Source organism: Dipodomys merriami, unplaced genomic scaffold (assembly GCF_024711535.1).
Source record: "Dipodomys merriami isolate MVZ:Mamm:240054 unplaced genomic scaffold, mDipMer1.0.p SCAF_1, whole genome shotgun sequence".
Lineage (NCBI taxonomy): Eukaryota > Metazoa > Chordata > Mammalia > Rodentia > Heteromyidae > Dipodomys > Dipodomys merriami.
Genome location: NW_027202270.1, coordinates 140,371,624 through 140,399,156, shown reverse-complemented (window position 1 = coordinate 140,399,156; position 27,533 = coordinate 140,371,624). Strand labels below are relative to the sequence as shown.

The following is a 27,533-nucleotide window of genomic DNA, read 5'->3' as shown; positions in this document are numbered from 1 at the left end:
TTTCTTTGAGACAGGATTTTCCTGTATACCCTAGGTTAGCCTTAGACTTGTGGGCTCAAGTCCTCCTTCTGCCTCAGCCTCCTAATCAGCTGGACTAAAGGTGGACTATCCTTCAGTTGGTTAAATGTACGTTGAACATCAGTGATATGCCAGCCCTTTGTTAATTGATGTTCAGGTTGTTTTCAGTTTAACTAAGGAAAGAATATGTACATATATGCAGGAGTAAGTGACTACAACTGTGATAGGGAATAGCGCCGCATTCAATATATTATTGTTCCATTCAAATTTTTATTTTATTTATTTTTTTGGGGGGGGTCTGGTAGTGGGGCCTGAACTCTGGGCTTGGGTGCTGTCCCTCAGCTCTTCAGCTCAAGGCTAGCACTCTACCACTTGAGCCACAGCGCCACTTCCGGCTTTTTTCTTTTTGCTTATGTGGTGCTGAGGAATCGAGCCCAGGGCCTCATGCATGCAAAGCAAGCGCTCTACCACTGAGCCACCTTCCCAGCCCCCATTCAAATTTTTAAATGGGGGGGATAGCTAATTATCCAGCATCACGTGTATGTATAGGCAGTGAGTGCAAAAAGACAAAACAGAGCAAGAGATCAACAGAAAATGTTGCTGTTGTTGTTTTGTGTGTATGTGTGTGTGTGTGTGTGTGTGTGTGTGTGTGTGTGTGTGAGAGAGAGAGAGAGAGAGAGAGAGAGAGAGAGTCCTGAAGCTTAAACTCAGGACCTGGGCACTGTCCCCAAGCTGTTCTGCTCAAGACTAGCCCTGTATCACTCGAGCTCTACTTCCTGCATTTTGGGTGGCTAATTGGAGATAAGAGTTTCACAGACTTTTCTACTTGGGCTGGCTTTAAACCACAATCCTCAGATCTCAGCCTCTTGAGTAGCTAGGATTCCAGGCATGAGCCACTAACATCCAGCAACCAGGATAGTGGATCCTAGAAGACAAGCTTATTGAATAAAGGTTTATATTGCAACTTAGAGAAGTAGTAGTTGTTGAGTAGAAAATGGTTTCAAGGAAAGAGAAAAAGCTTGAAGTCAGCTGTGTATGCATTGTTGTTCTGGTGTTTAGTGAGAAAAAGTGTGTCTCCTGACAGTTTGAGGAAGGAGGAGGTCTGTACATGAAAGTAGTACAGGGCCAGAGTATTATGGAATATAGAAAAAGCCAAAAAAAGAAACTAAACGTATTGTTTCCATAAAAATAGATTTGTAAATGGTGGAACATATGTCTGAGATGATTTTATGGAAGTAAAAACTGGAAGAACACAATACGCAGTGGTGCAGTTTTGTAGTAGAGAGGAAAAGGTAAGAAGTGAGAAGTGCTAATCTGAGAAAGTTCTAGTTCTAGTGGGGACTGGGCTCTAACTGTGCCACTTCCTAAATCTGTGACTGATCAAGTAAATCGAACTAACTCTGAAGATCACTGTGTCCTCATGTCAAATTAGGGAATTGGGATGGATGAGCTGATTCCCACCTCCCTAGTCTATGACACGCCTCATGCAATTGTGATGAAATAATTGACAAAACTTGATGACTCAATTAGATGTGAAAAGGGAAGCAGGCAAGTCAAGACAACTTCAGTATTTTGAGACTCACAGAGAAAAATGATGCTGTTAGCAAGAATGGGGAACTATCATCAACAAAGGGGTAAGTTAAGAGTTCCATGTTCCTTTGAAAATCAAGGAAAGGGGCTGGGCACTAGTGTCTCATGCCTATAATCCTAGCTACTTATGAAGCTGAAACCTAGAGGATCAAGGTTCAAAGGCAGCCTAGGCAGAAAAGTCTTTGAGATTCCATCTTCAGTTAACCAGACTAGAGGTGTGGCTCAAGTGGTTAGAAAGTCAGCTGTGGTGGTAAATAAGCTGTGACTCAGAGCATGAAGAACTGAGACCCTGAGTTCAGGGTACAGACACATGTGCATGTGCATGCACACACACGAATATCAAAGGAAGAAATTCAGCAGATGAAGATAGAATGTATTTCCACTACCACTTGTTTCACCTAGGCTTACCTAGAAATTCTCTAGTTTCATTGCATTGACCAAATATTGAACAAGATTGGCCAGTGGTTGTTCGTTGTTGTTATTTTAAATATTTAGCTAAATGCCTTCTTGTTTACTAGACTCATTCCTCAACTTATTTGCTGATACTGGTGCTTTTAGCTTAGGTCCTGATGTCTACTCAGCTTGCTTGTTTATGGCTGGCACTCTACCATTTGAGCCACAACTTTAGCCTAGCTTTTTGCTCTTTATTTTGGAATCTCATGGACTTTTCTCCATCAGCTAGTGTTAAACCATAATTCTCCAGATCACAACCTCTTGAATAGCTAGGCTTACAGGTGTAAACCAACACTGCTTAGATAGGCTCATTTTTAGTCAAGGTTTTTTTTTTTTTTTTGTCAGTTGTGGGGCTTGAACTAGGGGCCTAGGTGCTATCCCTGAAAACTTTTTCTTTTCTTTTCTTTTTTTCTTTTTTTTTTTTTTTTTTGTCTGTTGTGGGACCTGAACTCTGGGCCTGGGCACTGTCCCTCAGCTCTTCAGCTCAAGGCTAACGCTCTACCACTTGAGCCACGGTGCCACTTCTGGCTTGTTTTTCGAACCCAGGGCCTCATGCATGCAAAGCAAGCACTCTACCAGAACTCTTTTGCTCGAGGCTAGAAATCTACCACTTTGAGACATAGCACTACTTCATTTTCTGGTGGTTAATTGGAGAGTAAGAGGCTCATGGCCTTTCCTGCCCTGGTTGGCTTTGAACTGCTATCATCAGATCTCAGCCTCCTGAATAGCTAGGATTACAGTCATGAGCCATTCATGCCCATCTTTTCAAAGATTTTTAATGATGTGTTTGGCACCCATTTAAATGAATTGGATGGCATTTATTAATGAATTCTAAATGAACTAGATTCCAACATTATACTTCTAATAGTTTTGTTTTTTTTTTTTGGGTCCAGTCGTGGGGCCTGAACTCTAGGCCTGGGCGCTGTCTTTCAGCTCTTCAGCTCAAGGCTAGCACTCTACCACTTGAGCCACAGCACCACTTCCGGCTTTTTTTCTTTTTGCTTATGTGGTGCTGGGGAATCGAACCCAGGGCTTCAGGCATGCAAGGCAAGCGCTCTACCACTGAGCCACCTTCCCAGCCCCACTTCTAATAGTTTCTCTTGGGGACTTTGCATTAAGCAAATTATAGAATGACAGTTACCACATAATTTCATTTATATGTGTATTCTGAAAGAGCTGAATTAACAGAAAGAGACAAGATTGGTGGTTCCATGGGTACAGTGAAGAATAGGGAGATATTGACCAAAAGGTAGAACTTCAGTTAGGATGAGTAAGTTCTAGAGCTCTGTAGTATAGCATAGTGGCTGTAGTTAATTGCTGAGGGAAGATGATAAATGTTCCCATCTACACAAATAACGAAGATGATGGGTATGTTAATTTGCTTGATTGTGATTGTTGTTTTCACAGTGTTACGTATATATTAAAACATGATTGCGATATTATACATAAACAATTGTACTTCTAGGGCTGGGAAGGTGTCTCAGTGGTAGAGTGCTTGCCTTGCATGCATGAGGCCCTGGGTTCGATTCCTCAGCACCACATAAGCAAAAAGAAAAAATCCGGAAGTGGCGCTGTGGCTCAAGTGGTAGAGCCCTAGCCTTGAGCTGAAGAGCTGAGGGACAGCACCTAGGACCAGAGTTCAGGCACCACGACCTGACCCAAAAAAACAAAAAACAAACAAACAGAAAAAACGATTGTACTTCTATAATGCTGGAAAAATGGTAGTCAAAATTTCATTGTTAATGTTATCCTTTTTTTGCACGTGCAGAGTATAGATTGGAATGTTTTAATGCATGCTAAGCATGTATTCTACCATTGAACAATACTCCTACCCACTAATTTTATAATTCTCCTATAAGTATTCAGAGGATAAAATTATCAGTGATTTAACACAAACAGCAATCACCTTTGGGAGTAAAATTTGGTATTTGAATTCTTAGAACTTGCTCGTTTTAAATTTGAACATCTTAGTCAGGCACTGGTGACTCACACCTATAATCCTAGCTACTCAATTCAGTGTCAGCCAGAAGGAAAGGCTGTGAGACTCTTATCTCCAATTAATCACCAAAAAACTGGAAGTAGTGCTGTGGCTCAAGGTGGTAGAGTGCTAACCTTGAGCAGAAGATCTCAGGGACAGCGCCCCAGATCCTGAGTTCAAGCCCACAGCCAACTAAAAAGAAAGAAAATAAATTTGAGCAGTTTGATTTATGTGTCTTTGTATCTGTGGCCATGCCTTTTTTTTTTTTTTGGTCAGTTGTGGGGCTTGAACTCTGGGCCTGGGCACTGTCCCTCAGCTCTTCAGTTCAAGTCTAGCACTCTACCACTTGAGCCACAGCACCACTTCTGGTTTTATGGTGGTTTATTAGACTTTCCTGCCTGCGCTGGCTTTGAACCATGATCCTCAGATCTCAGCCTTCTGAGTAGCTAGATTACAGGTGTGAGCCACCAGTGCCTGGCTGAGATGCCTTTTTTATATCTTATTTTTCAAGGTAGCATCACTGCCTTCAAAGAATTAGCATCTTATTTCTTTAGTTCTTAAGTACTTGTCTTACTAATTTGTTAACTAAGTAACTTGAGTTAATAGTAGATGAGCATTTGTATGTATTTCTTGAAATGGTTCAATTTAGCCTACTAAATATATTTCTATTGCTATTTTATTTGTAGAGTTCAAAGCATGCCTGTTTCTAAGGAAGTAAAGGTACACCTTTTAGAAAATGCAGGTGCTGAAAAGGATGCTGTTACCCAGGAGGCTAGAACTTCGCCCAGTGGAATTGATTCAGCTACGACTGTGGCTGCAGCCACTGCGGCGGCCATTGCAACAGCAGCTCCACTGATAAAGGTATGTCTTTCTCCTCAGAAACACCTGATGACATGTCAGCAAAGAACTGATACTGTAAATGACTGTGCCCAGGTATAGACTAAGAACATTCTAGTTACAGTGTGAAAGAATTTTTGTATTGGTTGTTGTGTGTTACTTCTCAGGACTTATGAAAATTACCTCCACTGTTGTGATGGCACTAGTGAATCTACAACAACTTGTAGTACTGAAAGCCCACATCCAAGAAAACCCCTGGGTTCTGGACAGCCTCAGTAGTTCATTGATCCTTTTTTCAAGAATTGAAAACAGGGCCCTTGTCATGCTAGACAAGTTCTTCACCACTGAGCCACATCCTGAGTCCATTCATCCTTATTTGAGAGCTACTATGAATACTAGACAGAAGGAATAGAGATAAAAAGAAACAGAAGTAGGTTGGAGAAGACACAGATTTTAGAGCTAACAGGTGACAGAGCCAACATTAAAATTTACAGCTGCTGAGTTAACTTGTCTTACAGTGGGGAAAATCAAGAGCTACATTGTTTTACTTTTTCCTTTTCTTTGTCCATGTAAGTGTCCTTATCTTGGCATTGTAAAATTTTGTGTGGCAAATTTGGTCTGTCTGTCTGTCTATCTATCTATCTATCTATCTATCTATCTATCTATCTATCTATCTATCTATCTATCTATCTTATCTATCTAGTGCTGATCCTGGGGCAAGGGCTGGGTGCTGTCGCTGAGCACAATTTACTCGAGCTGGCTTTGAACTGTAATTCCCAGATCTCAGCCTCCTGAGTTGTTAGGATTACAGGTGTGAGCCACCAATGCCAAGTGGTATGTTTATTTTTTTATGAAAGAAACATAAGCCTAAAACCTGCTTTTTACTTCTATGACTCTAAAAGCAAAGTCACCAGATCATCAGAGATTTAGTGGACAAAATTTTTAATTAGTTTCTTAATATTAATTGCTATAAATAACCTTTCTAGTAATTGACTATAATTTCTGTATTTTTCTATAAATATCATGGTGATACTTTTATTGTTTCAGGTACATAGTGATTTGGAAGCCAAAGTTAATTCTGTTACAGAATTACTTAATAAATTACAAGAGACTGATAAAAACTTGCAATGGGTTACGGAGCAGCAAACAAGCATTCAGAATAATCAAAACAAACTACACTGTCATGATCATGAAAAACAAATAAGTGTGCTAATGGAGCAGCACTTTAAGCAACTTGAAAAACTACAGCAACAACAAATAGATATTCAGGTAAATATATAAAGCAGGTATGCATTCCATGATGTGCCTCTGGGTTAATATTCAGTAGTTATTGCAATGATTTATAGATTCTATCAGCTTAATTTCTTTCTTTTTTTTTTTTTTTTTTTTGGTTGTGGGGCTTGAACTCTGGGCCTGAGCACTGTCCCTAAGTTCTTCAGCTCAAGGTGAGCACTCTACCATTTGAGCTACAGCACCACTTCTGGTTTTCTAGTGGTTTATTGGAGATAAGAGTTTCACGGACTTTCCTGCCCAGGCTGGCTTTGAACCATGATCCTCAGATCTCAGCCTCCTGAGTAGCTAGGATTACAGGTGTGAGCCACTGGCGCCCGGCAGCTTAATTCCTTGAATTATGATTTTCTTGTTCATCATATGAAGACTGTTCCTCTATATGAAGACTGCATAGTCTGGTTCAAATATCACTAGTTCTGTGAGGCGTCTCCTACGAGATCTTTTCTGTCCTTTTTCAGTATTTTTGTTCACATCACTTGAGTTTCTTTGTTTTTTACTTACTGCGGTTTGATTTTAGCTTTGCACTTGCTGGGCAGGTCTACCACTTGATCCATGATCTCAGCCTTTTGTGCTTCAGAAATTTTCTTTTTTGTCAGTTGTGGGACTTGAACTCATGAACTCAGGGCTTGGGCGCTGGCCCTCAGCTCTTCTGCTAAGGCTAGCCCTCTACAACTTTGAGCCATAGTTTTACTTCCTGTTTTTTGGTGGTTTATTAGAGATTAGAGTCTCAGAGACTTTCCTGCCCAGTCTGACTTGGAACTGTGATTCTCAGATCTCAGTCTCCTGAGTAGCTGGGCTTATAGGTATAAGCCACCAGTGCCCAGCTCAGAAATTTCCTTTTAGAAGCTGTGTTCAGCAATCAGAATTCCCAAATAAGCAATTGCAACCTTGACAACATTTTATCTTATTTTACTTTTGTTTTTAAAGAGCATGTAAAATGTTTTATTTTTTCTTAAAAGGGTTCAGGGTTTGGTTTTAATCAGGCTGCACACTCTCATCAGTCTGACATCTCTTCCCATGTCAGACTGGCTTCAGCTAGCAATACTTTATTAAATCCAAAACAACAACAAAAAGTTTTAATTTTGAGAGAAAGAAAATCCAGTTCTGAGGACATTCGTTTGTAATTTAAAACAAAATGAGGGCAAATGTTTCACGTTGCGTTATATACCCTTCTCTCACAGAAGTAGGAATGTAACTCTTCTTAGGCAGGGACTGCCACTGATGGACATAGTCAATAAAATTTACAGCATGTCAACTGAAAAGGTTTTTTGATGGTATTGATCAAAAATCTTAGAATCAACAGCCTTTATCTACACTTAAAAGGTATGATGTTCTGATCTTGAGTATATTATCTATCAACATTTTATAAACTAAATAAATGATAGTCTATGGTCTTCTTGAGCAGGTAGTACTATTTATGAAAGTACTAATCAAAACTAGGAAAAATACATAAAATACTCCTATATATTTTTTCCTTCAATATCTGTGCAAGAACAATGGGGAAACTATTCCACATCTGGCACTCAGATCATTAAGAAGACTTGAGCTACTTTGTGTGTGTGTGTGTGTGTGGGGGGGGGTTGTGGGGCTTAAATTCTGGGCCTGAGTGCTGACCCAGCACTAGCTCAAGGCTAGCACTCTACCACTTGAGCCACAGCACCATTTCCAGTTTTCTGGTGGTTAATTGGAGATAAAAGTCTCACATCTCACAAGCTGGCTTTGAACCGTGATCCTCAGATCTCAGCCTCTAGGATTACATGAGCCACTGGCACCCAGCTTGACCATCCTGAGAATAGAAGCAGTGAATATTGTCTTCCATGACAATACTGACTAACTAAGCTTTAGAGTTACTGAAAGGCAGAAATCAAGTCTTTAGATGACATTCCTTTCCTAGAGCAAACACAGTGCTCTCTTGATCACTGTTTATGCAAGGCCTTGCTTCAGAAAATTTCCCCCCCAGTAGGGTCTTCCTTTTTGCCTAGGTCAGCCAGTCTTCTTACTTATACTTCAATGTAGCTAGAATTATAGGTACATAACACCAGCTCAGCATTTTATTGTTTGAGATGGGGTTTCTCAATTTCTCATTCAGGCTGACTTCAAACTGTGGTTCTCTCAATCTCAGCCTCCCAATTATATAGGATTGTAGGCGTGAGACTTCACTCCTGATTTGTCCATACCATTTTTATAGCAGTGATTTGTTTATATTGCCAGTTCTGGTAATACAGGCATCTTAGTTAATGTTAAATCTTAAACATTCAACTTATATAGAGGGATATTAGCAGAACTATTGATATTTTTAGATTTTCTTCCTGTTCTTTTTTCGTTGTTGTTTTGCAGTACTGGGGTTTGAACTCAGGGCCTTGCATCTGCTCAGCAGGCAGTGTACCATTTGAGACACCCTCCTAGATCTTTTTATTTTTCTGAGTCATTTTTTCTTTAACTGGCCTTGACCAAAATTCTCCTTTATGCTTCCCACATACCTGAGGGTGTGTACCATCACACCAGGCTTTAGTGTTGTTGTCATTGTTGAGATGGGGTTTAGCTACCTCTTTCCCCTAGCTGTCCTGGAACTGTGATCTAAACACATCCTTCTAATGCCATCTCTGCTACACCTACTGTGATGGTTGCTATATAAGAATAGATTCTTATTGTTTATTAAATATATTTTTAAGTCTGCTAATCTCAATAGATTTTATCACCTGACTCAAACAGTATTTGAAATTAACAAAATAACTTTATTTCTTCTAGACTCAATTTATTAGTGCTGCACTGAAGACCAATAATTTTCAGCCTGCTAGCCTGCCCCTCTCCAGAGCAATGGAAATGCGTTCCGACATTCCAGAACAAGCTCATGTTAGCAGCAGCAGTCTATCTTCACATAAGACCTTTGCTTCTAAACAAGGTAGAAATATTTACTTCGTCTTGAGTAGTAGCTAGGAATGTCCTTCATGCTATAAATATGAACACTAATGATTAGAAATTTACTTATACATGTCTTTGTTTTATAAAAGCAAATCTTTTCTCAGGTTGTTTGAGACTTGTTCAGACTATGGATCACATCCAAATTTATTGTTCTAATTAATAGCTAGGATTACAAGCATGAACCTCCAATTCTTAGCTTCTTATTTATTTATTTATTTTAAAGGAGGATGAGTTTATTTTGGCTCATGATTTTAGAAGTATCAGCCTGTTGTGGGGAGGGTATGATGGAGCAGAAAGGAAAGAAAAGGCCAACTTGAGTTTTAAAGGGGAACATGTCTTTTAGGTATTTGTATACTGAATTAATTTCTTCATTTGTATTACTTAACAAATATAAAGAAAACTAAGTATTTTAAAAATTCAACAGATTAGTAGGGTATAGTGGGCTTACACTTTAATCCTAGCTAATTGGGAGACTGAAATTGGGAGAATTAAGGTTTGAGGCCAACTAGGTCAAAAATTCACAAGACCGGGGCTGGGAAGGTGGCTCAGTGGTAGCGCTTGCCTTGCATGCCTGAGGCCCTGGGTTCGATTCCTCAACACCACTTAAGCAAAAAGAAAAAAGCCGGAAGTGGTGCTGTGGCTCAAGTGGTAGAGCGCTAGCCTTGAGCTGAAGAGCTGAGGGACAGCGCCCAGGCCCCGAGTTCAGTCCCCATGACCAGACCTCAAAAAAAAAAAAAAATTCACAAGACCCTGTCTCATCTAATAAAATACTGGGTGCAGTTCTGTGCACCTGTCATCCCTGTTACATAGGAGTTGAAAACAGAAATATCATAATGGTCCAGGCATGTGGATCACAAGTCAGAGTTTATTATTATTTTTTTTAATCATGAAGGTTTGGTCTGGGAATGTAGCTCAGCGGTACAGTGCTTGCCTAGCATGCATGAAGCCCTGGGTTCAATTCCTCAGTACCACATAAACAGAAAAAGCCAGAAGTGGCACTGTGGCTCAAGTGGTAGAGTGCTAGCCTTGAGCAAAAGAAGCTCAGAGACAGTGCCCAGGCCCTGAGTTCAAACCCCAGGACTGGCAAAAATCATGAAGGCAGAAAGGGCTTGGAGGGATTGTCCCAGTGGTAGAGTGCCTGATTAGCAAGCTCAAGGCCATGAGTTCACATTCCCAGACTTAAAAAAAAGGAAAAAAGATCAACAAATTAACTTCTACTTTTTTATGCTTTTCTTGAGTACATATATTATAGATTTATAAATACTTTATTAGTATTTCAAAGTATTTTCTATGTTGTCTGTAGTTATCTTTTTAACAGTAAATTTGTTTTTGGTGCTAGAGGTTGACCCTGGGAACTTGTGCATGCTAGCCAAGTAATCTACCACTGAGCTGCACCCGTATCCTATAATTTTAACTTTTAATGACTAAAAGAGTGATGTGTTGAATAATTATTCCATAATTTTCTTAAACAGTTTCTTCTTGGACAGTTTTAGGGTTTTTTCTTTCTTAATAACATCATAAAAAAACATCAGTATCTTTAACATTTTTTCTTTTATGTTACTTACTTAGTGTAATTCTCAAGAATGATTAATAAATATTTCCAGATGGTTTATCAGTTTTCATTGCCATCAAAAATGTCTAACAGAATTGAGTATTACATTTCTTCTTGTATCTGACTTGAAGTGTAAAGTATTTATAGTCTTCTTTCTTATTTCTAGTAATGATGAAGTTCTTTCTACATATTTGGTTATTATTATTATTGTTGTTGTTGTTGTTATTGTGATGCTGGTGTTTGAACTCAGACCTTGTGTTTTTGCTCAGCTCTTTTTGTTTCTTGGGTGTTCTGTTCATTGACCCATTCTTCTAGCCTGGCTTTTTAAAAAAATTAATTGTTATTATTATAGAGATGATATACAGAGAAATTACGTGAGTCAAGTAATAAGTACATTTCCTTTGGTACAGTGTCTATTGTTCCCTCATTTTCTCCCAGTCCCTCCCTCCTGTCTCTACCCATGAGTTGTATAGTTCACTTTCATTAATGTCCAGTTAGCTCCACTGCTGCACTATGCTGCCTCGTTCCCCGTCAAGTTCTGTGCACTCTCCCTATACTCCAGAAGATATACATGTGAATATACCATACATAAGGTAAAGTAGATAGAATCATCAAAAACTAAAAACAAAAAAGCAGACATCAAGCCGGGCGCTGGTGGCTCACGCCTGTAATCCTAGCTACTCAGGAGGCTGAGATCTGAGGATCGCGGTTCAAAGCCAGCCGGGGCAGGAGAGACCGTGAGACTCCTATCTCCAATAAACCACCAGAAAACCGGAAGTGGCGCTGTAGCTCAAGTGGTAGAGCGCTCGCCTTGAGCTGAAGAGCTGAGGGACAGCGCCCAGGCCCAGAGTTCAAGCCCCACGACCGACAAAAAAAAAAAAAAAAGCAGACATCTCTTGTTTCCATATCTTGGAGTTCATTTCAGTATGTATATTATTTTATATAAATATAAAGAGAAACTTAGGCATTGCACCTTTGTGTTTCTCTCCTAAGAGTATCTGGTCTCACTGTGTGTGAATATCTACAATCCTGTATAATTTGTCATATCTCAGATCGAATTGGGCCTGGCTTTTTACTGGTTATTTTGAAGATGGAGTCTCTAGGACTTTTCTACCCAGGCTGGCCTTGAGCTTCATTCCTCTGTGTCTCAACCTCACAAGTGCTAAGATTACAGATGTGAACCAACAGAGCCTGGCTGGTTTTAATTTTAAAGATAAAAGAATTATATGTTATAATTTAAAGCTTAAAGAAATAATTTAAATATATTCTTTTTATTAGCATATGTTTATTAGCATATGTACTCTCCATATTCCTCTCTTCCTTTATAAAACAATTTCAACAGGTTTAATTGTTCTACTTCTGTACATGCAAGTAAACTAAATTGGCCATATTTAATCTTCAATCATCCTTGTTATTTTCTATTAAAGTACCTTTAAAGGAAGTTGAAGATAAGGGCTTTGAGGAACAGAAATCTCCTTTAGAAACACCAGCACCGCGCAGGTTTGCTCCTATACCTGTGTCAAGGGATGAGGAGATATCCAAGAAAGAAAACCCTATGGAAGAAAAAGAAAATATGGCAATGTCAGGTTATAGAGGTAAGAAACCAAGTATGATTAGCACCCAACTTTTACTGTAGCTATTCAGATTAGGGACGTTATTAGTTATTTTCGAGACAGAGCTTGGGCTAGCCTCGAACTTAGGTCCTTCTGATACAGCCTCATGAGAGACTTAGATTATAGGTCTGGGCCACTAGCACCTAGCTTACTTTCTATATTTTTTTTTTTAAAAAGGTACTTAGCAGTTAAATCGAGTTTCTTTATAGGAGTTGAAGATGTACATTTTATAATTATTCTATCTCCTACAGGTTGTTACTTATACCTTTAATGAGCACGTTTTGATATTAATGAAATAGTGTTTTGCTGAAGATAAGACAGATCGCTTTAGAACATGTTTCTTTATATTGATTGTAGGTGTGAATTTCAATAATCACATCACCATGTTCATCTGGAGAAAGTGCTAATATATGTACTTTTAAAATAGAGAACAAGAACTTTTATAACTGGCTTGAGATAATAATGTGCTATACAGAATCAGTGGAAAGTGGGTGAAAATATACAGCAGAGGGGGCCATCAGCTGCACTGGACATTGATGAAAGTAAATTAAGCAACTCAAGGGCAGTGATGAGAGGGAGAGAATGAGAAAGGGAACAGCTGATACTAAGCAAAAGGAAAGAAATGTACATATCACCCCATTTGTAAAAAATAGTTTTATTGTTAAAGGTCATACATAAGCAATGTAATCTACATAAGCAATGTAGGTTAATATAATGATGACTATCATTGTGAAGATTAAGAGGTTTTTCTGACTTTAAATAAATAAATAGATACAATAATAATATGCCACAAAGCTTTAAATGTAGCCCTTCTAATAAGAGCAGGTGCAAGTATTAAGCTGTAGGCCTTTATTCTTAGAATCATTTGAACACATTCAAGTGTTACCTTAGGTAAGCTTTAAGACTTTAGAAGATAGTCTTTAATAAAAAACAAAATCAGGGGTTAGAGTGAGGTGGTAGGGGTCAGCCAGGGAGTGAAAGCATCAAATCAGGAATTCAAGTCCCAGTCTTAGATAAAACAAAAAAAGAAAGCCACCAAAAACAATTGTTTTGTAGGCATATTAAAAACAAGACTTATGGGAAGGGCTAATTGTTGTTGTGAAGAAACATATTCATCTTTTTTTTTTTCCTTGCAGAACTGGAGTTTGAATTTGGAGGTTTGGGGAGTCAGGTGTTCTGTTACAGTCATTATATTTGAAATAGGCTCTTGCTTCCTGCCTGGGTGAATGCCTGGGCTTCAGTCCTTTTATTTTAGGCTTCCCATTGTAGCTGGAATGTCAGGTGCATGCTACTGCACCCAGCTCTTGGTTGTGAAGGGGTCTCACAAGTTTTTCTGCCAGAGCTAACCACAAACTGTGATCCTCCAGATCTCAGCTTCCTGAGAAGCTAGGATTACAACCATTGATGCTCAGCTATATCCTTTTCACCAACCTAAAAATAGTCCACTTTGCTGATCTTTGTGTTCATGAGATTTATGTTTATGATGGAGATAAATGTAGACTTTATGCTCATATAATTCAAATTTTTTACAAATATAGTTTTATGAGATAAAAATTCTAAGATTTTTTTGTGGTGAGTATATAGTCTACATTTTTGTCTGAATCTGTTTTCAGATGCTATAATTGAATCCTATGAGTTGCATACTTTATAATGAAATGCTTCTGGAAGTACAATAGCATGGGGATGGAATCCAGCCCCCTTCCTGCTGGGTCATGGCATGGGGAGAAAGCAAGCCAGCCAGAAACAGCTTGGTTTTATAACCAGATCATTCCTTTGATAACCTATTAGTCCATAGCTAGATTAGTCCATAGATTATCCTAATTACCTTGTCACCTCCTGAAGGTGCCGTCTCTCATACTGCTAACAGGTGACTGAGGCTTAAGTTCTAACACATGAAGTATGGGGAACATAAACCATCGCAGTTCTCTGGTGAACTGGCTAACTTAAGCCAGAGTATAAAAAATGTAAGATGTTAAATGAAGCAGAAACGATATTATATTTTTATATTGCAGGACATGGAAGATTATTAGAACAAATATTGAATAATAATGATTTTTTGACAAGAAAAAGTGAATCATCAGAAAAGTCTTCACTAGGGTCAAGTTTGGCATGGACTCCTGAGAAAAGAAACAGGTAAAAACAAGTGATTAAAATGAAATCTATACTGAAAAGAGTTTTGTTTAAATTTCTTTCATTTTTTTAATCTTTTTTTTTGGTGTGTGTGTGGGAGGGTGATATACCTTGTATTTGCTAAGCGAAGGTTTCTTGCTTTTTTTTTTTTGGCTTGGGTTTGCTTGATCCTCTTATAAGCTTCTTGCATAACTAGGATTACAAGCATTTAGCTCCATGCCCAGAATTTTTTTTTTTTTTTTTTTGGGTCCGGTCGTGGGGTCTGAACTCTGGGCCTGGGCGCTGTCCCTCAGCTATTCAGCTCAAGGCTAGCGCTCTACCACTTGAGCCACAGCACCACTTCCGGCTTTTTTCTTTTTGCTTATGTGGTGCTGAAGAATCGAACCCAGGGCCTCATGCATACAAGGCAAGCGCTCTACCACTAAGCCACCTTCTCAGCCCCCATGCCCAGAATTTTGTTGAGATACTCTCACTGCTTTTTATCCATGCTGACCTTAAACTGCTCTCTTCACATTCTTTGCTTCTAAGCACCTGAGATTACACATGAACTACTGCCCTGGCACTTGGCTCACATTTCTAAAGTTTCTATATGAATTTAATTGTATTGTTGCTTTTAAAAAGTCTTTGAGGGCTGGGAAGGTGGCTCAGTGGTAAGCACTTGCCTTGCATGCATGAGGCGCTGGGTTCGATTCCCCAGCACCACATAAGCAAAAAGAAAAAAAGCCGGAAGTGGCACTGTGGCTCAAGTGGTAGAGCACTAGCCTTTAGCTGAAGAGCTGAAGGACAGCACTCAGGCCCAGAGTTCAGCCCCCATGACCGGACCCAAAAAAAAAAAAGTCTTTGATTTGAGTGGGTAACAATGCTCAATAGGAAATGTACTCATTATCTGACTCATGTAACTGTAACCCCTCTCTGTACAGTATCTTTACAATAAAAAAATATAAAATATTAAAAAATAAAAATATTTAAAAAATAAAAATATATATTAAAAAGTCTTTGATTTAATTAGAGCTTTTGATGCTAGCATGTCTTTATTTTTTTTTTGGTTTGAACTGGTTTCTTTAATAGTAGCTATCTTATAGTCTTTAATATTTGGGATTTCTCAAGAACAGTTTCTATTGACTGCTTTATTTGTTTGGGGGGATTATCTTTTGTTATTCCTTTGTATGTATCATTGTTGAAACTGAACACTACAAGTCCAATTCTTCCACCTATCAGAGTTTGTTGTTTGCTGAACTACTACTTTTCTTGCTGCTTGCTTAGTGGTTTCCTGGACCAGTTCTATAAAGCCTGGTTGTCACATGTGTTTACTGAAGTCTGTAGTTTAGCCTGCTAATGATTGGAGATTTCCTTACCTTGGACTAAGTCTCTTTTGCCTGTGGGTTTGTAGGTTTGGGGAGGGTGGAAAACAGGGCTGTGTATTGGGACATTGTGTAAGTCTGTGCTAACCTTCATTTCCTCCTTGCACAGAGCCTGGAAGTCAGCAGATTTGAATGATTTGAACTTCTCTGGGGATGCACATAGCCCTGTTTATGTGCATGACCCTCTGGATTCCCAGGAACATGGTGTAACTTACCAGTTTATAAAATTTACTGGCCACAATCTTCTTTGCCTTAACTGGCATCACTAACTCAAGTGGCTGAAAGGTTAAACTACTACCAGTGTTTGAAACCTGTGAAATTCCTTACTGAACTCACATAAGTTAGGTCAAATAGTAACAAACACTATTGGGATTGTGTGTGCATGCGTGAATGCTTGCTCCAGTCCTGCGACTTAAACTTAGGGCCTGGTAACTGTCCCTGAGCTTTTTTGCTCAAGGCTAGTGCTCTACCACTTGAACCACAGCTTTACTTTTGGCTTTTTTGGTGCTTTATTTGAGATAAGTCTCTCACAGACTTTTCTGCTTGGGCTGGCTTTGAGATCTCAGCCTCCTGAGTAGCTAGCATTAGAGGAGAAAGCTCCTGGCACCCAGCTTATAAATGGATTTTTTAGAGAACTCTAAACCTGTTATATCCTTTTTAGTGATTATTCGTTTTGAGGATTACAAAGTTGAGAGAAAGGTCCTAAAAAATGAAGCAAGTTTTGTTTTCAAAGGCTTAAAGCTTGTTCTTACTCAGAATCAGAGTAAATTTATTTTTCTTAAGTAAAATTCTTGATTTGTTTAAAGTAGATTTTGATGAGTTTGTTATTGTTATCATTGTAGATTGTATGAAGTTTTTTGTCTACTAATCTGAATGTGATCCTTTATGTTAGCTTCTTGAAAGCAAAGCCTTTTCTGCTTTTTCCTGTTGGATATAAATATTTCTGGTCTAATTGATTTGTCTCTTACGATTTTTCTGTTTATCACACTACCGATTAATTATATGACACAATTTTAGTAGGATATCATTTAGTATTATTACACTCAAAAATGTTTCAATGACTTGTGTAATAAATTGTTTCTTGAGTTTTCGATAACTTTGGAATTTTTTTTCTTTTAACTTTCTGTAGTATTGAAACTCTTCCTTCTCAAAGATTTCCTTCCTGTGAGGAGCTAGGAACAGCCAAAGTGACTATGCAGAAGTATAATGATGTTCTTCATAATCTTGGCCAAAAGAAGAGGGAAACAAATGGCAAATTCCAGGTAGAATTGGAATGAATTAAAGTTGATGATTAGTACGATAAAAATAATGAAGGAGGGCTGGGAAGGTGGCTCAGTGGTAGAGTGTTTGCCTTGCATTCATGAGGCCCTGGGTTCAATTCCTCAGTACCACATAAGCAAAAAGAAAAAAGCCAGAAGTGGCGCTGTGGTTCAAGTGGTAGAGCGCTAGCCTTGAGCTGAAGAGCTGAGGGACAGCGCCCAGGCCCAGAGTTCAGGCCCCATGACCGGACCCAAAAAAAATAATAATAATAATGGAGGAATAAAAAGTTTTCAGGTCAGACATCTGAAAAAGATGTTATCCAAGATGTTTTCCTTTATAGAAAAATTTTAGAACCCTTTACCCAGTGATTTCTATTTACCTACCACCCCTCTTTAATTAGGACTGAGGTACATGGCCATCTTTGGTTTTCCATAATCTAGCAGAGAGATGCAAGGGAGAAAGTGAACTGTGAATGGCCCCTGCTGATCCAGTCCATATGTTTGCCACACCTACCTAGATCCAACTTGCTCTTATTTTATTTAGCATTCTTCAGAAATATTGATTTTATAGCTATTTGACTGCCTAGCAGTCCGTGAGCAATTGCTGTAGATTTCCCACCTTTGTTGACTTAACACATATATTAACACTTGAAGTGGGAGAAAAACAATTCTTTTATAAAAAATTTAGTCCTTAGAATTATATTGGCATTAAAAAAAGAGAATTAAATTGACATAGTTTATTGCTCCAACCATAATAATAGACGTTATTTAAAGTAATCAATGTGACTTTAATATAGTAACTTTTTTTTTCTATTTTTTTCTTTCAAGCCAAAAGAATCTTCAATTCCATTGAAGTTAGCTGATCTTCCACAGAATTCTGTTAAGCTTCAAACGAACAATGCAACGAGATCTATATTGAAAGATGCTGAGCAGATTTTGAGAGGAGTACAAAACAATAAGAAAGTACTTGAAGAAAACCTGGAAGCTATTGTTCGTGCTAAAGATGGAGCTGCTATGTATTCATTTATCAATTCTTTATCTACCAATAGGTAGGATACTATTGGTGGCATCCCAAGGGTATATATGAAGCTGGTTTGTTGTCTTTTTTGGTTGGCCATGGGGCCTGAACTCTGAGCCTGTGCACTGTCCCTCAGCTCTTCAGCTCAAGGGCAGTGCTGTACCACTTGAGCCACAGCGCCATTTCTGGCTTTTTCTGCTTATGTGGTGCTGAGGAATCGAACCCAGGGCCTCATGCATGCAAGGCAAGCACTCTACCACTGAGCTACCTTCCCAGCCCTACTTCCTTAGTTTTTTTTCCTGAGCACTTCACTGTGCTTACTGTGTTTTTTGTTTTTTGTTTGTGTCTGTTGTGAGTCTTGAACTCTAGGCCCAGGCACTGTTCCTGAGCTCTTCAACTCAAGGCTAGTTAATGGTCTATCACTTGAGCCACAGCACTACTTCTGGTTTTCTGGTGGTTAATTGGAGATAAAAGTCTCCTGGATGTTCCTGCCCCGGCTGTCTTTGATCCTCAGATCTCAGCCATCTGAGTAGCTAGGATTATAGGCACTGGTGCCCAGCGCTTACTATGTTTTAATATTCAGAAAAAGTTCTTTATTGCCTTGGAAGATGTGGACCATTATAGTTGGAAATTGAATATATATGATAGTTTTCCTTCCCTTTTTGTTTTTCTTATTGCTACATATCTGTAGTTCTTTTTAAACATTTTTCCTTCAAATATTTGATGAAAACTAATACTACTAATACTACTGGGGTTTTCTGGGTCTGGTTGTGGGGCTTGAACTCTGGGCCTGGGTGCTGTCCGGTCAGCTCTTCAGCTCAAGGCTAGCACTCTACCTCTTGAGCCACAGCACCACTTCCGGCTTTTTTTTCTCCTGCTTATGTGGTGCTGAGGAATCGAACCCAGGGCCTCATGCATGCAAGGCAAGCGCTCTACCACTGAGCCACCTTCCCAGCCCTACTACTGGTTTTTTATTTTAAGATGAAGCATATTGGCCTACACAGTCAATTTAAAACATATAAGGTATATCTGTCTAGGTCCTATTCTTAGGGAATTAAGACTAATTTAAGAAAAGTCCTTTTTCTCTTGTAGAGAGATGTCAGAGAAAATTAGGATCAAAAAGAAAGTAGATGAATGGATTAAAACCATTTCTGCAGAAATTCAGGTATGTCTTGGAAAAACCTGGAAATGAAATCTCAGAATGTAACAGTGGCTTCAATTTCTAAGTCTCATATTTGTTCTTTAAATAATTCTTATATTTGTCTACTTATAATTTTTCATTTCACTGTCACTCAGTAATGAGTATAACACTGTTTATGTGTGGTTCTTAACCTGGCTGACTTTTAGAAAGTATCTAAGTTATGAGTAATTTGAAAGAAAACTTATTAAAGCATTAGAAAAGAAGTAGACATTCACAAATGTTTCAAGATAGCAGATATATAAACATTGGCTTGCTAAAGTAAACACACCACAATTACTTAGGAAAGCAACCAGCAACAAAACATTCAATTTCTAAGGTAGAGAAGACAGTTTCAGATAGAAAACACCCTTTCCCATATCCATGAAGGGTGTGGTATATCTTCACCCCTCAGCATTGCAGGAGTCTGGGAGCTATTTATTAAGGGATCAGTCATATGAAGTTCTTAGTGGTGGCAAGGGGAAGTGGCAGTTTGCTTCCCACAGCAGTAAACAAGTGAATATATTGTTTAAATCTGTTACTCGAGAATATGTATTTATAAAGAATTTATATTAGCCATGTGATATGAGTCCACCTGAATAGAAACTGACCTATGAGCCAGAAGTTGACCTGTGAGTCAGGCTCTGGCCTCTGCTGTCAACTAGTAATATGTATGTCCTGTAGTGATGAATTCTGTATAATGTATGTTCAAATAATTATTTCAGCTAATCGTTTTACTATTAGTTATTTGCTTTTTTAAACCTTTTTAATTTTTGTTTTCTTTCTTTCTTTCTTTTTCCTGTCAGTCATGGGGCCTGAACTCTGGGCCTGGGCACTGTCCCTCAGCTCTTCAGCTCCAGGCTAGCACCCTACCACTTGAGCCACAGCACCACTTCTGGCTTTTTTCTGCTTACATGGTGCTGAGGAATCGAGCCGAGGGCCTCATGCATGTGAGGCAAGCACTCTACCACTGAGCCAACTTCCCAGCCCTAATTTTAGTTTTCTAAAGTTATTAAATTCATCTGGTTTAAATAAATATTAAGTATAAAAAGTTCATGATGAAGAGTTACTCTCCTATTCCTGTTCTTCACCCACAATTTCCAGTTCTGTAAAATAGTAGTCTTTTTAGTGTCATATTTAGTTTGAGTTTCTGTGTGCTTTTGTGTTTTTGAGACAGTCTTTCTATAGATCCTAGGCTGGAGTCAAATTTGTGAAACTCCTGCCTCAGCCTTCCAAGTTCTAGATTTGCCTGGCTTCTTTTTACTCTTGTTTATTCTTCCAAAGAAGAATATCTTTTATTTTGAAAATATTTTTAAATACTAAAGTATATTTATGTAACAGCAAAAATAAATTCTAATATCTTCTACTGAGAAACTATTATTATTTGGATAGGTCTTAAGTAATTTTCTGATGGTATGGGGATTTGAACTCAGGACCTTATATTGAGTAGGATAGTGCTATCCACATGAACCAGGCTCCTCCCCTGCTTTTTTGCTGGTTATTTTGTAAATGGAGTCTTTCTAACTAAGCTGGCCTTAAACTAAGATCATCCAGAGCTCAGTTTCCTGGATAGTTAAGATTATAGGTGTGAGCCACTGGCACTCAGCTAGTAATTTTACTTTTGTTCACCTTAGGATGAATTCTCAAGAAAAGATTGTGAACAAAAAAGATTTGACCAGAAGAATCAAAAGATCAAGACTACTCAGAATGTGAACAAAGATATTAAAATGAACATACAAGACAGAGCTTTTAGTAAATCTGTACTTCCACGAAAGCACTCTCAAAAACAAGAAGAGTATTTTAGAAGCCCACCGATGAGGAACATGCCTGCCTCAAGCTTACTGAAAGAGAGAAAAGTAGTAAGATACTAACTTTGTTTTCTGACATAAATATTAAGTATTATAAACAGTCATTTTCCCTTTCAGATACAACTGATAAGTGAATATGAAGGTGTTTTGAAAATATAAGGGACTATACAAATGTAAACTCTTTACACTATTGGTATTTAAGGCTTAGAGTATATAATGTAGATAGCACTAGATCAAATCTGCAGTTCTTTACAAACTAAAAAAATTTTTTTAGGGAAAAATATGTTTCATATTTTTGTGTGTATTTGCTTATATTTAAGAAACTTACTTTTAGTCCCCAGTAAGTGCTACACACAGTATTAGATACTTGGGAGACATATTTTTTTTTTTCCACTGATGTAACTAGGTGTTAGTTTTCTTTTTTGTTTTTATTTTTCTTTTGTGGTCATGGTGCTTGAACTCTAGACCTAGGTGCTGACCCTGAGCTCTTCAGCCCAAGATGAGCACTCTACCACTTGAGCCACAGCACTACTTCTGGTTTTCTGGTGGTTAATTGGAGATAAGAGTCTCACGGGCTTTCCTGCCCCCAGGTGGCTTTGAACTGTGATCATCAGATCTCAGCCTCCTGAGTAGCTAGGGTTACAGGCATGAGCCACAGGTGCCCGGCAAACTTTTTTTTTTAACTTAAATTTTATTGTAAAGGTTATGTATAGAGGGGTTACAGTTTCATAAGTAAGGTAATGAGCACATATCTTTTTTTCTTTTGCCAGTCCTGGAGCTTGAACTCACGACCTGAGCACTGTCCCTGAGCTTTTTTTGCTCAAGACTAGTGCTCTACCTCTTGAGCCACAGTGCCACTTCCAGCTTTTTCTGTTTATGTGGTACAGAGGAATCAAACCCTCATGTATGCTAGGCAAGTACTCTACCACTAAGCCACATTCCCAGCCTGTACATTTCTTTTTTTCTTTTTCTTTCTTTCTTTTTTTTTTTTTTTTGTCGGTCATGGGGTTTGAACTCTGGGCCTAAATGCTGTCCCTCAGCTCATCAGCTCAAGGCTGGTGCTCTACCACTTGAGCCACTGTGCCACTTCTGGTTTTCTGAGTGGTTTATTGGAGATAAGAGTCTTATGTACTTCCTGGGCTGGCTTTGAATGGCAATCCTCAGATCTCAGCCTCCTGAGTAGCTAGGATTACAGGCATGAGCCATTGGCATGAGGCCCATACATTTCTTTTTGAGCAGTGTTATTCTCTCCCTCATTTCTTCCACTTCCCACCATCTCCCCTCCCCCAAAGTTGTAAAGTTCTTTTCCAACATAGTGTTTAGTGACTATCTGTTGAATTAGTTGACTTTTTGTCCTACCATTTTTGTAATTTCCCTTCCCTTCCCAAAATCAGCTAAACTTATATATAAGACAAAGAGTACGGAAATAAAAAACAGTGACAAACAGGGAATAAACCAAAGGGGGGAAAAAAGAAAAAAGTGCAAACAGTTCAATTAAAAAATAAACCTCTTGGGCTGGGAAGGTGGCTCAGTGGTAGAGCGCTTGCCTTGCATGCATGAGGACCTGGGTTCGATTCCTCAGCACCACATAAGCAAAAAGAAAAAAGCCAGAAGTGGCGCTGTGGCTCAAGTGGTAGAGCGCTAGCCTTGAACTGAAGAGCTGAGGGACAGCACCCAGGCCCAGAGTTCAGGCCCCACAACCGGACCCAAAAATAAATAAATAAATAAACCTCTTATTTCCATTTCTTGGAGTTCATTTTGATAAGTTAATTTGATAAGCAAAAAAATGTTGAGTCATTGTGATCCTCTCCTAAGAATATCCTCTTATATTCTCATTTTGCCATGCTTAGAGTGCTGTTTAATCATGTCCAAGTGTAATTGTTTGTCTTTTGTGATTGAATTAATTTGTAGATTTCTAGACATATTCTAGTTATTACAAATGAGGGGGAAACCATACAGCCTATGTTTGTCTATGTCTGACTTACTTAGCTTAATATAATTTCCTTAATATAATTTTCTATTTCCTTATGAATGGGCAATGTCATTCTTTCTGATGGAAGCATAGAATTCAATTGTGTATATACCACATTTTCTTGATCCATTCATCTATTAAAAGGCATCTGGGGGCTGGGAAGGTGGCTCAGTGGTAGAGCACTTGCCTTGAATGCTCAAGGCCCTGGGTTCGATTCCTCAGCACCACATAAGAAAAAAGCTAGAAGTGGCGCTGTGGCTCAAGTGGTAGAGCGCTAGCCTTGAGCTGAAGAGCTGAGGGACAGCGCCCAGGCCCAGAGTTCAGGCCCCATGAACAGACCCAAAAAAAAGGCATCTGGGTTGATTCCATATCTTAGCTATGGTAAAAAAATAAAAATAAAAAAAATGCTGCAGTGAACATGATTGTGCTGGTGGCATTAGTGCAAGCTGGTTTGTGGTCATTTGGATAAATGCCCAGGAGTAAGATTGCTGGGTCATAGTGGAGTTCTATGTTTAATCTTTTGAGGAATCTCCATACTGCTTTCCAGAGTAGTTGAACAAGTTTACATCCCCACCAACAGTGTAGTATTGTTCTCTTTTGGCCACATCCCTGCCAGCATCTGTTACTATTAGTTTTCTTAATTATGGCCATTCTAACTGGGGTGAGGTAGAATCTCAATGTTGTTTTGATTTGCATTTCTTTCAAGGGCTCCTTGGAACTTCCTAAGTAAAGATCCAGAAACACAGCAACTCAAAGAGTGGCTGGATAAATGGGATTGCATTAAACTGAAGAGGTTCTGCATGGCAAAGGACATAGCTAACAGGATAAATAGAAAGCCCACAGATTGGGAGAAGATCTTTACTAGCTATACATCAGCAAAGGCCTTACATCTACAATATACTTAGAGCTCAAAAAATTAAACCTACTAAAACCAAATCCTCAAAGAAACCACAACCCTATCAATAAGTGGGCTAAAGTCTTAAAGACTTCTCTGAAAAAGAAATAAGAATAGCCAATAGACACATGAAAAGATGAACATTGTTATTAGCATATATTAATTGTTTTAATGGGTTTATTGTGATATTTTCGTACATGGATATCATGTCATCAAATTCACCCCAGTTACTATTTATCCCCAGTCATCCCTTTTTCAAACAATTTTAATAGGTCTTACTGTTTTTGCAAGCATGATTTTTGAGCAAATTAAAGGATGTAATTCAATACTTAGCACTTGTTGCTGATTTTCTGTGGCATTCAGATTATGGTTGCAAGTGGAATCAGGGATACATAGAGTAGTTACTACATCTATTGTCTTTTTTCTTTTTAGCTATACTGAGGTTTGAACTCAGTTTCTTGCACATGCTAAGCAGGTACTGTACCACTTGAGCCACTCTACCAAACCCTTTTTGTGTTGTTTATTTATTAGTTCCAACCAGCAGATTCTGGGGTGACAGATAAAGAAATGCCCATGTACTGCCATCTCATTTAAAATTTGTTAATATTTTTTAATTTTTGTATTGCTGTTGTGAAGATGATGTACAGAAGGGTTACTGTTATATAAGTCAGATAAAGAGTACATTTCTTTTTGGACAATCTCACCTTTTGCCTTGCTCTCTTTCCAGTTTTTCCCTCCCATCACTGCCAACAAGTTGTGTAGCTCATTTTAATCATTTTAATATTAAATAAGTAATAATCCAATACCACTATGGGGTAAGGAATGAGACAGATATGGTTATCCCCAAGAATGACCCTAACCTTCACTTTTATAGGTTCAGATTGCCCCCCTTTCTTAAGGAAATTAAGGGGAGATAAACAAAAGCATATTCCAATATGTAGAGAAAGAGGAAATCTGGAAGTACTGAGGTAAACAGTTACTGTAACAGATCTAGGATGCCAGAAATTACAGAGGTACTCCTCTTGTCTCTTGACAAGATTACTGAAGAAGATCAAACACAAATACACACAACCAGGAGTTTCTACTCGTATTCAAATCTCCTGGGCCAGTCCCACAGGGCTTGAGGGTTCCCACAATTATTTTTAAGGTATGGTCTCATTTTAGGCCCAGACTGGTCTGGGCTGTGATCCTTCTGTTTGTGCTTCCTAATGTCACTGAGGATGATAGTTGGGCACCACCACACCCAGCCATTTGTTGAGATGGAATCTCATGAACTTCTTTTTGCCTGGAGTGAACTCAGACCATAACCATCAGTCTCTGCCTCCCAAGTAGCTATGATTACAGTTTAAATGCATTTTTATTATACTTGTCTTTTGTTGTTGTCATTATTTTTTGTCTTCTGGGATGTAAAGTCAGAGCCTGGTGCTTAAATGAGCTATACTTGCAATGCTTTTTGCTTTGGTTATTTTTTTAGATAGGATCTCATTTTTTGCCCTGGACATCCTGAGAACTTGATGTTTCTACCTATGTCTCCCCTGTAACTAGGATTGTAGACATTTACCTCCGTGCCCACATGGTTTTGTTGAGATGGCATCTCACTAACTTTTTGCTCTGGTTGGCCTTGATCATCTCTACCTCCCTCCTAGCTGAGCTTACACTTAAGTATAAAAAATATGTAAAATCTGTCTAAACATTATTTTTGGTATTAAAATACACTTAATATTATAAAAACTTTTCCTATGTCTTAGGTGGATGCTTTTTTTTTTTTTTTTTTTTTTTTTTGCCAGTCATGGGGCCTGAACTCAGGGCCTGGGTGCTGTCCCTCAGCTCTTCAGCTCAAGGCTAGCGCTCTATCACTGGAGCCACAGCACCACTTCCGGCTTTTTCTGCTTATGTGGTGCTGAGGAATCGAACCCAGGGCCTCATGCATGCAGGGCAAGCACTCTACTACTAAGCCACCTTCCTAGCCCCTAGGTGGATGCTTTTTATACTTAAGTTGAATACTTTTTAAATTCATGATTGCAAAGTAAAGCCAGAATTTAAGGGCTCTTTAAAATTTAGGACTTTTCTAACATAATCATTTATATTATAGTATTTAAAGTAGCTAAAGGAGACTTTAGAAAAATGAAGTGCTTGATGTCTGTTTTCATAACAAGTTTTTATTTTACACTCATAGGAGCTTTTGAAATCAACCACAGTTTTACAAGATGAGGATTATATGTTACAAATTTATGGAAAGCCAATTTATCAGGGCCACCGCAGCACTCTTAAAAAAGGACCTTATCTCAGATTTAATTCTCCATCTCCTAGGTCCAAACCACAGAGACCAAAAGTAATAGAACGAGTTAAAGGTGAGAATATTTTGTTTTGCCTCATTTTATTGTCAACTTCAAATCCAAAATTTCCTTTTGTTTGCTTTTTATTTATTACTTAAACATACACTTAAGCTTATCTAATACTTAGTGATGGAAAATAATTCCTTCTATGAGTGATAGGAGGAAATAGACCAGAGTTTAGAGATGCACATAGATTGTTTATTACTAGAAAGTATTTATGGGCATTACTAGAAAGTATTTAAAAACCTTTTATTTGGTTTTGGTTTTGGTTTTATTTTTTGTTGGTCGTGGGGCCTGAACTCTGAGCCTGGGTGCTGTCCCTCTGCTGCTCTTCAGTTCAAGGCTAGCACTCTACCACTTGAGCCACAGTGCCACTTCCGGCTTTTTCTGCTTATGTGGTGCTGAGGAATCAAACCCAGGGCCTCATGCATGCAAGGCAAGCACTCTACCACTGAGCCACCTTCCCAGCCCTCATTTTAAGGCCTTAGCATAGGTGAAATTTTTTGTTGCTTTCGTGCACAAATAAAAATAGCTTGATTTCAAACCATAGTACCAACACACAAAAAAACTTTATTTAGATATTAACTATGAAAATGGAACAGTAAAATCTGTTGGATGTGATTTTGTGGGGGAAGTTGAGACAAAGACAGTGATAGAGGGGTTGAGATTGGTTGGAATACAGTGTAAACATATATGGAGATGTAACAATGAAATCCTTCCATATATAACTATGTTAAATAAAATAATTTGGAAAATAAAATTTTATTATGTTATAAAGTTTTATGCTCATCATTTATATACTGTTTATAGCTTTTTTAATGGCGTATCAGCAGAATTGAATAGCTATAACTGAGACCACATGTCTAACAAGAAATAAATGTTTACTATCTGGCCATTTAAGAACAGACCTCTGGTCTGTATGCTACTTTTATGATCCTATCACCTTATTAAATTGAATGATTTTATTTCTGTGAATATACTTTGCTGTAGTTCTATGCAGATGACTATATTATAGATATTCAAATAATATTTAACTAATAAGTATTATTTAACAATATATAAATAAAATACATGTTACTAATGATTATTACAGGTACTAAAGTCAAATCAATAAGGACACAAACTGACTTTTATGCAACAAAACCCATGAAGGTGGGCTCTAAAATAAACTATCTCAAACCTACACTGCCTCATGGTGATCAGCAGTATTTGTTCAGCCCCAGCAGAGAAAGACCTTCTGTTTCAGGTACCCTGGAAGGCCATCTAATTCCTATGGCAGTTCTCCTAGGTAAGAACCAACAAAATGTGTGAAATGAATTTTAAT

The 27,533-nt window shown here is 38.4% G+C and overlaps 1 protein-coding gene across 5 annotated transcripts in view; it reads left to right on the top strand.

Annotated features, from left to right (window-relative positions):
- Kiaa0586 (KIAA0586 ortholog) overlaps positions 1-27,533 on the top strand; it is a 130,227-nt gene that overhangs the window by 13,152 nt on the left and 89,542 nt on the right. For 4 of the 5 annotated variants that reach the window (XM_070032601.1, XM_070032610.1, XM_070032592.1 and 1 more), the window contains exons 5-15: positions 4,726-4,900; positions 5,924-6,145; positions 8,915-9,068; positions 12,068-12,235; positions 14,266-14,386; positions 16,874-17,006; positions 17,832-18,052; positions 19,114-19,186; positions 20,833-21,057; positions 26,050-26,224; positions 27,303-27,497. In XM_070032601.1, the coding sequence (XP_069888702.1) occupies positions 4,726-4,900; positions 5,924-6,145; positions 8,915-9,068; positions 12,068-12,235; positions 14,266-14,386; positions 16,874-17,006; positions 17,832-18,052; positions 19,114-19,186; positions 20,833-21,057; positions 26,050-26,224; positions 27,303-27,497 (1,862 nt within the window). Of the gene's footprint in view, positions 1-1,508; positions 1,653-4,725; positions 4,901-5,923; positions 6,146-8,914; positions 9,069-12,067; positions 12,236-14,265; positions 14,387-16,873; positions 17,007-17,831; positions 18,053-19,113; positions 19,187-20,832; positions 21,058-26,049; positions 26,225-27,302; positions 27,498-27,533 lie in introns of those variants that run through there. The other variant, XM_070032618.1, reaches the window with a different exon arrangement.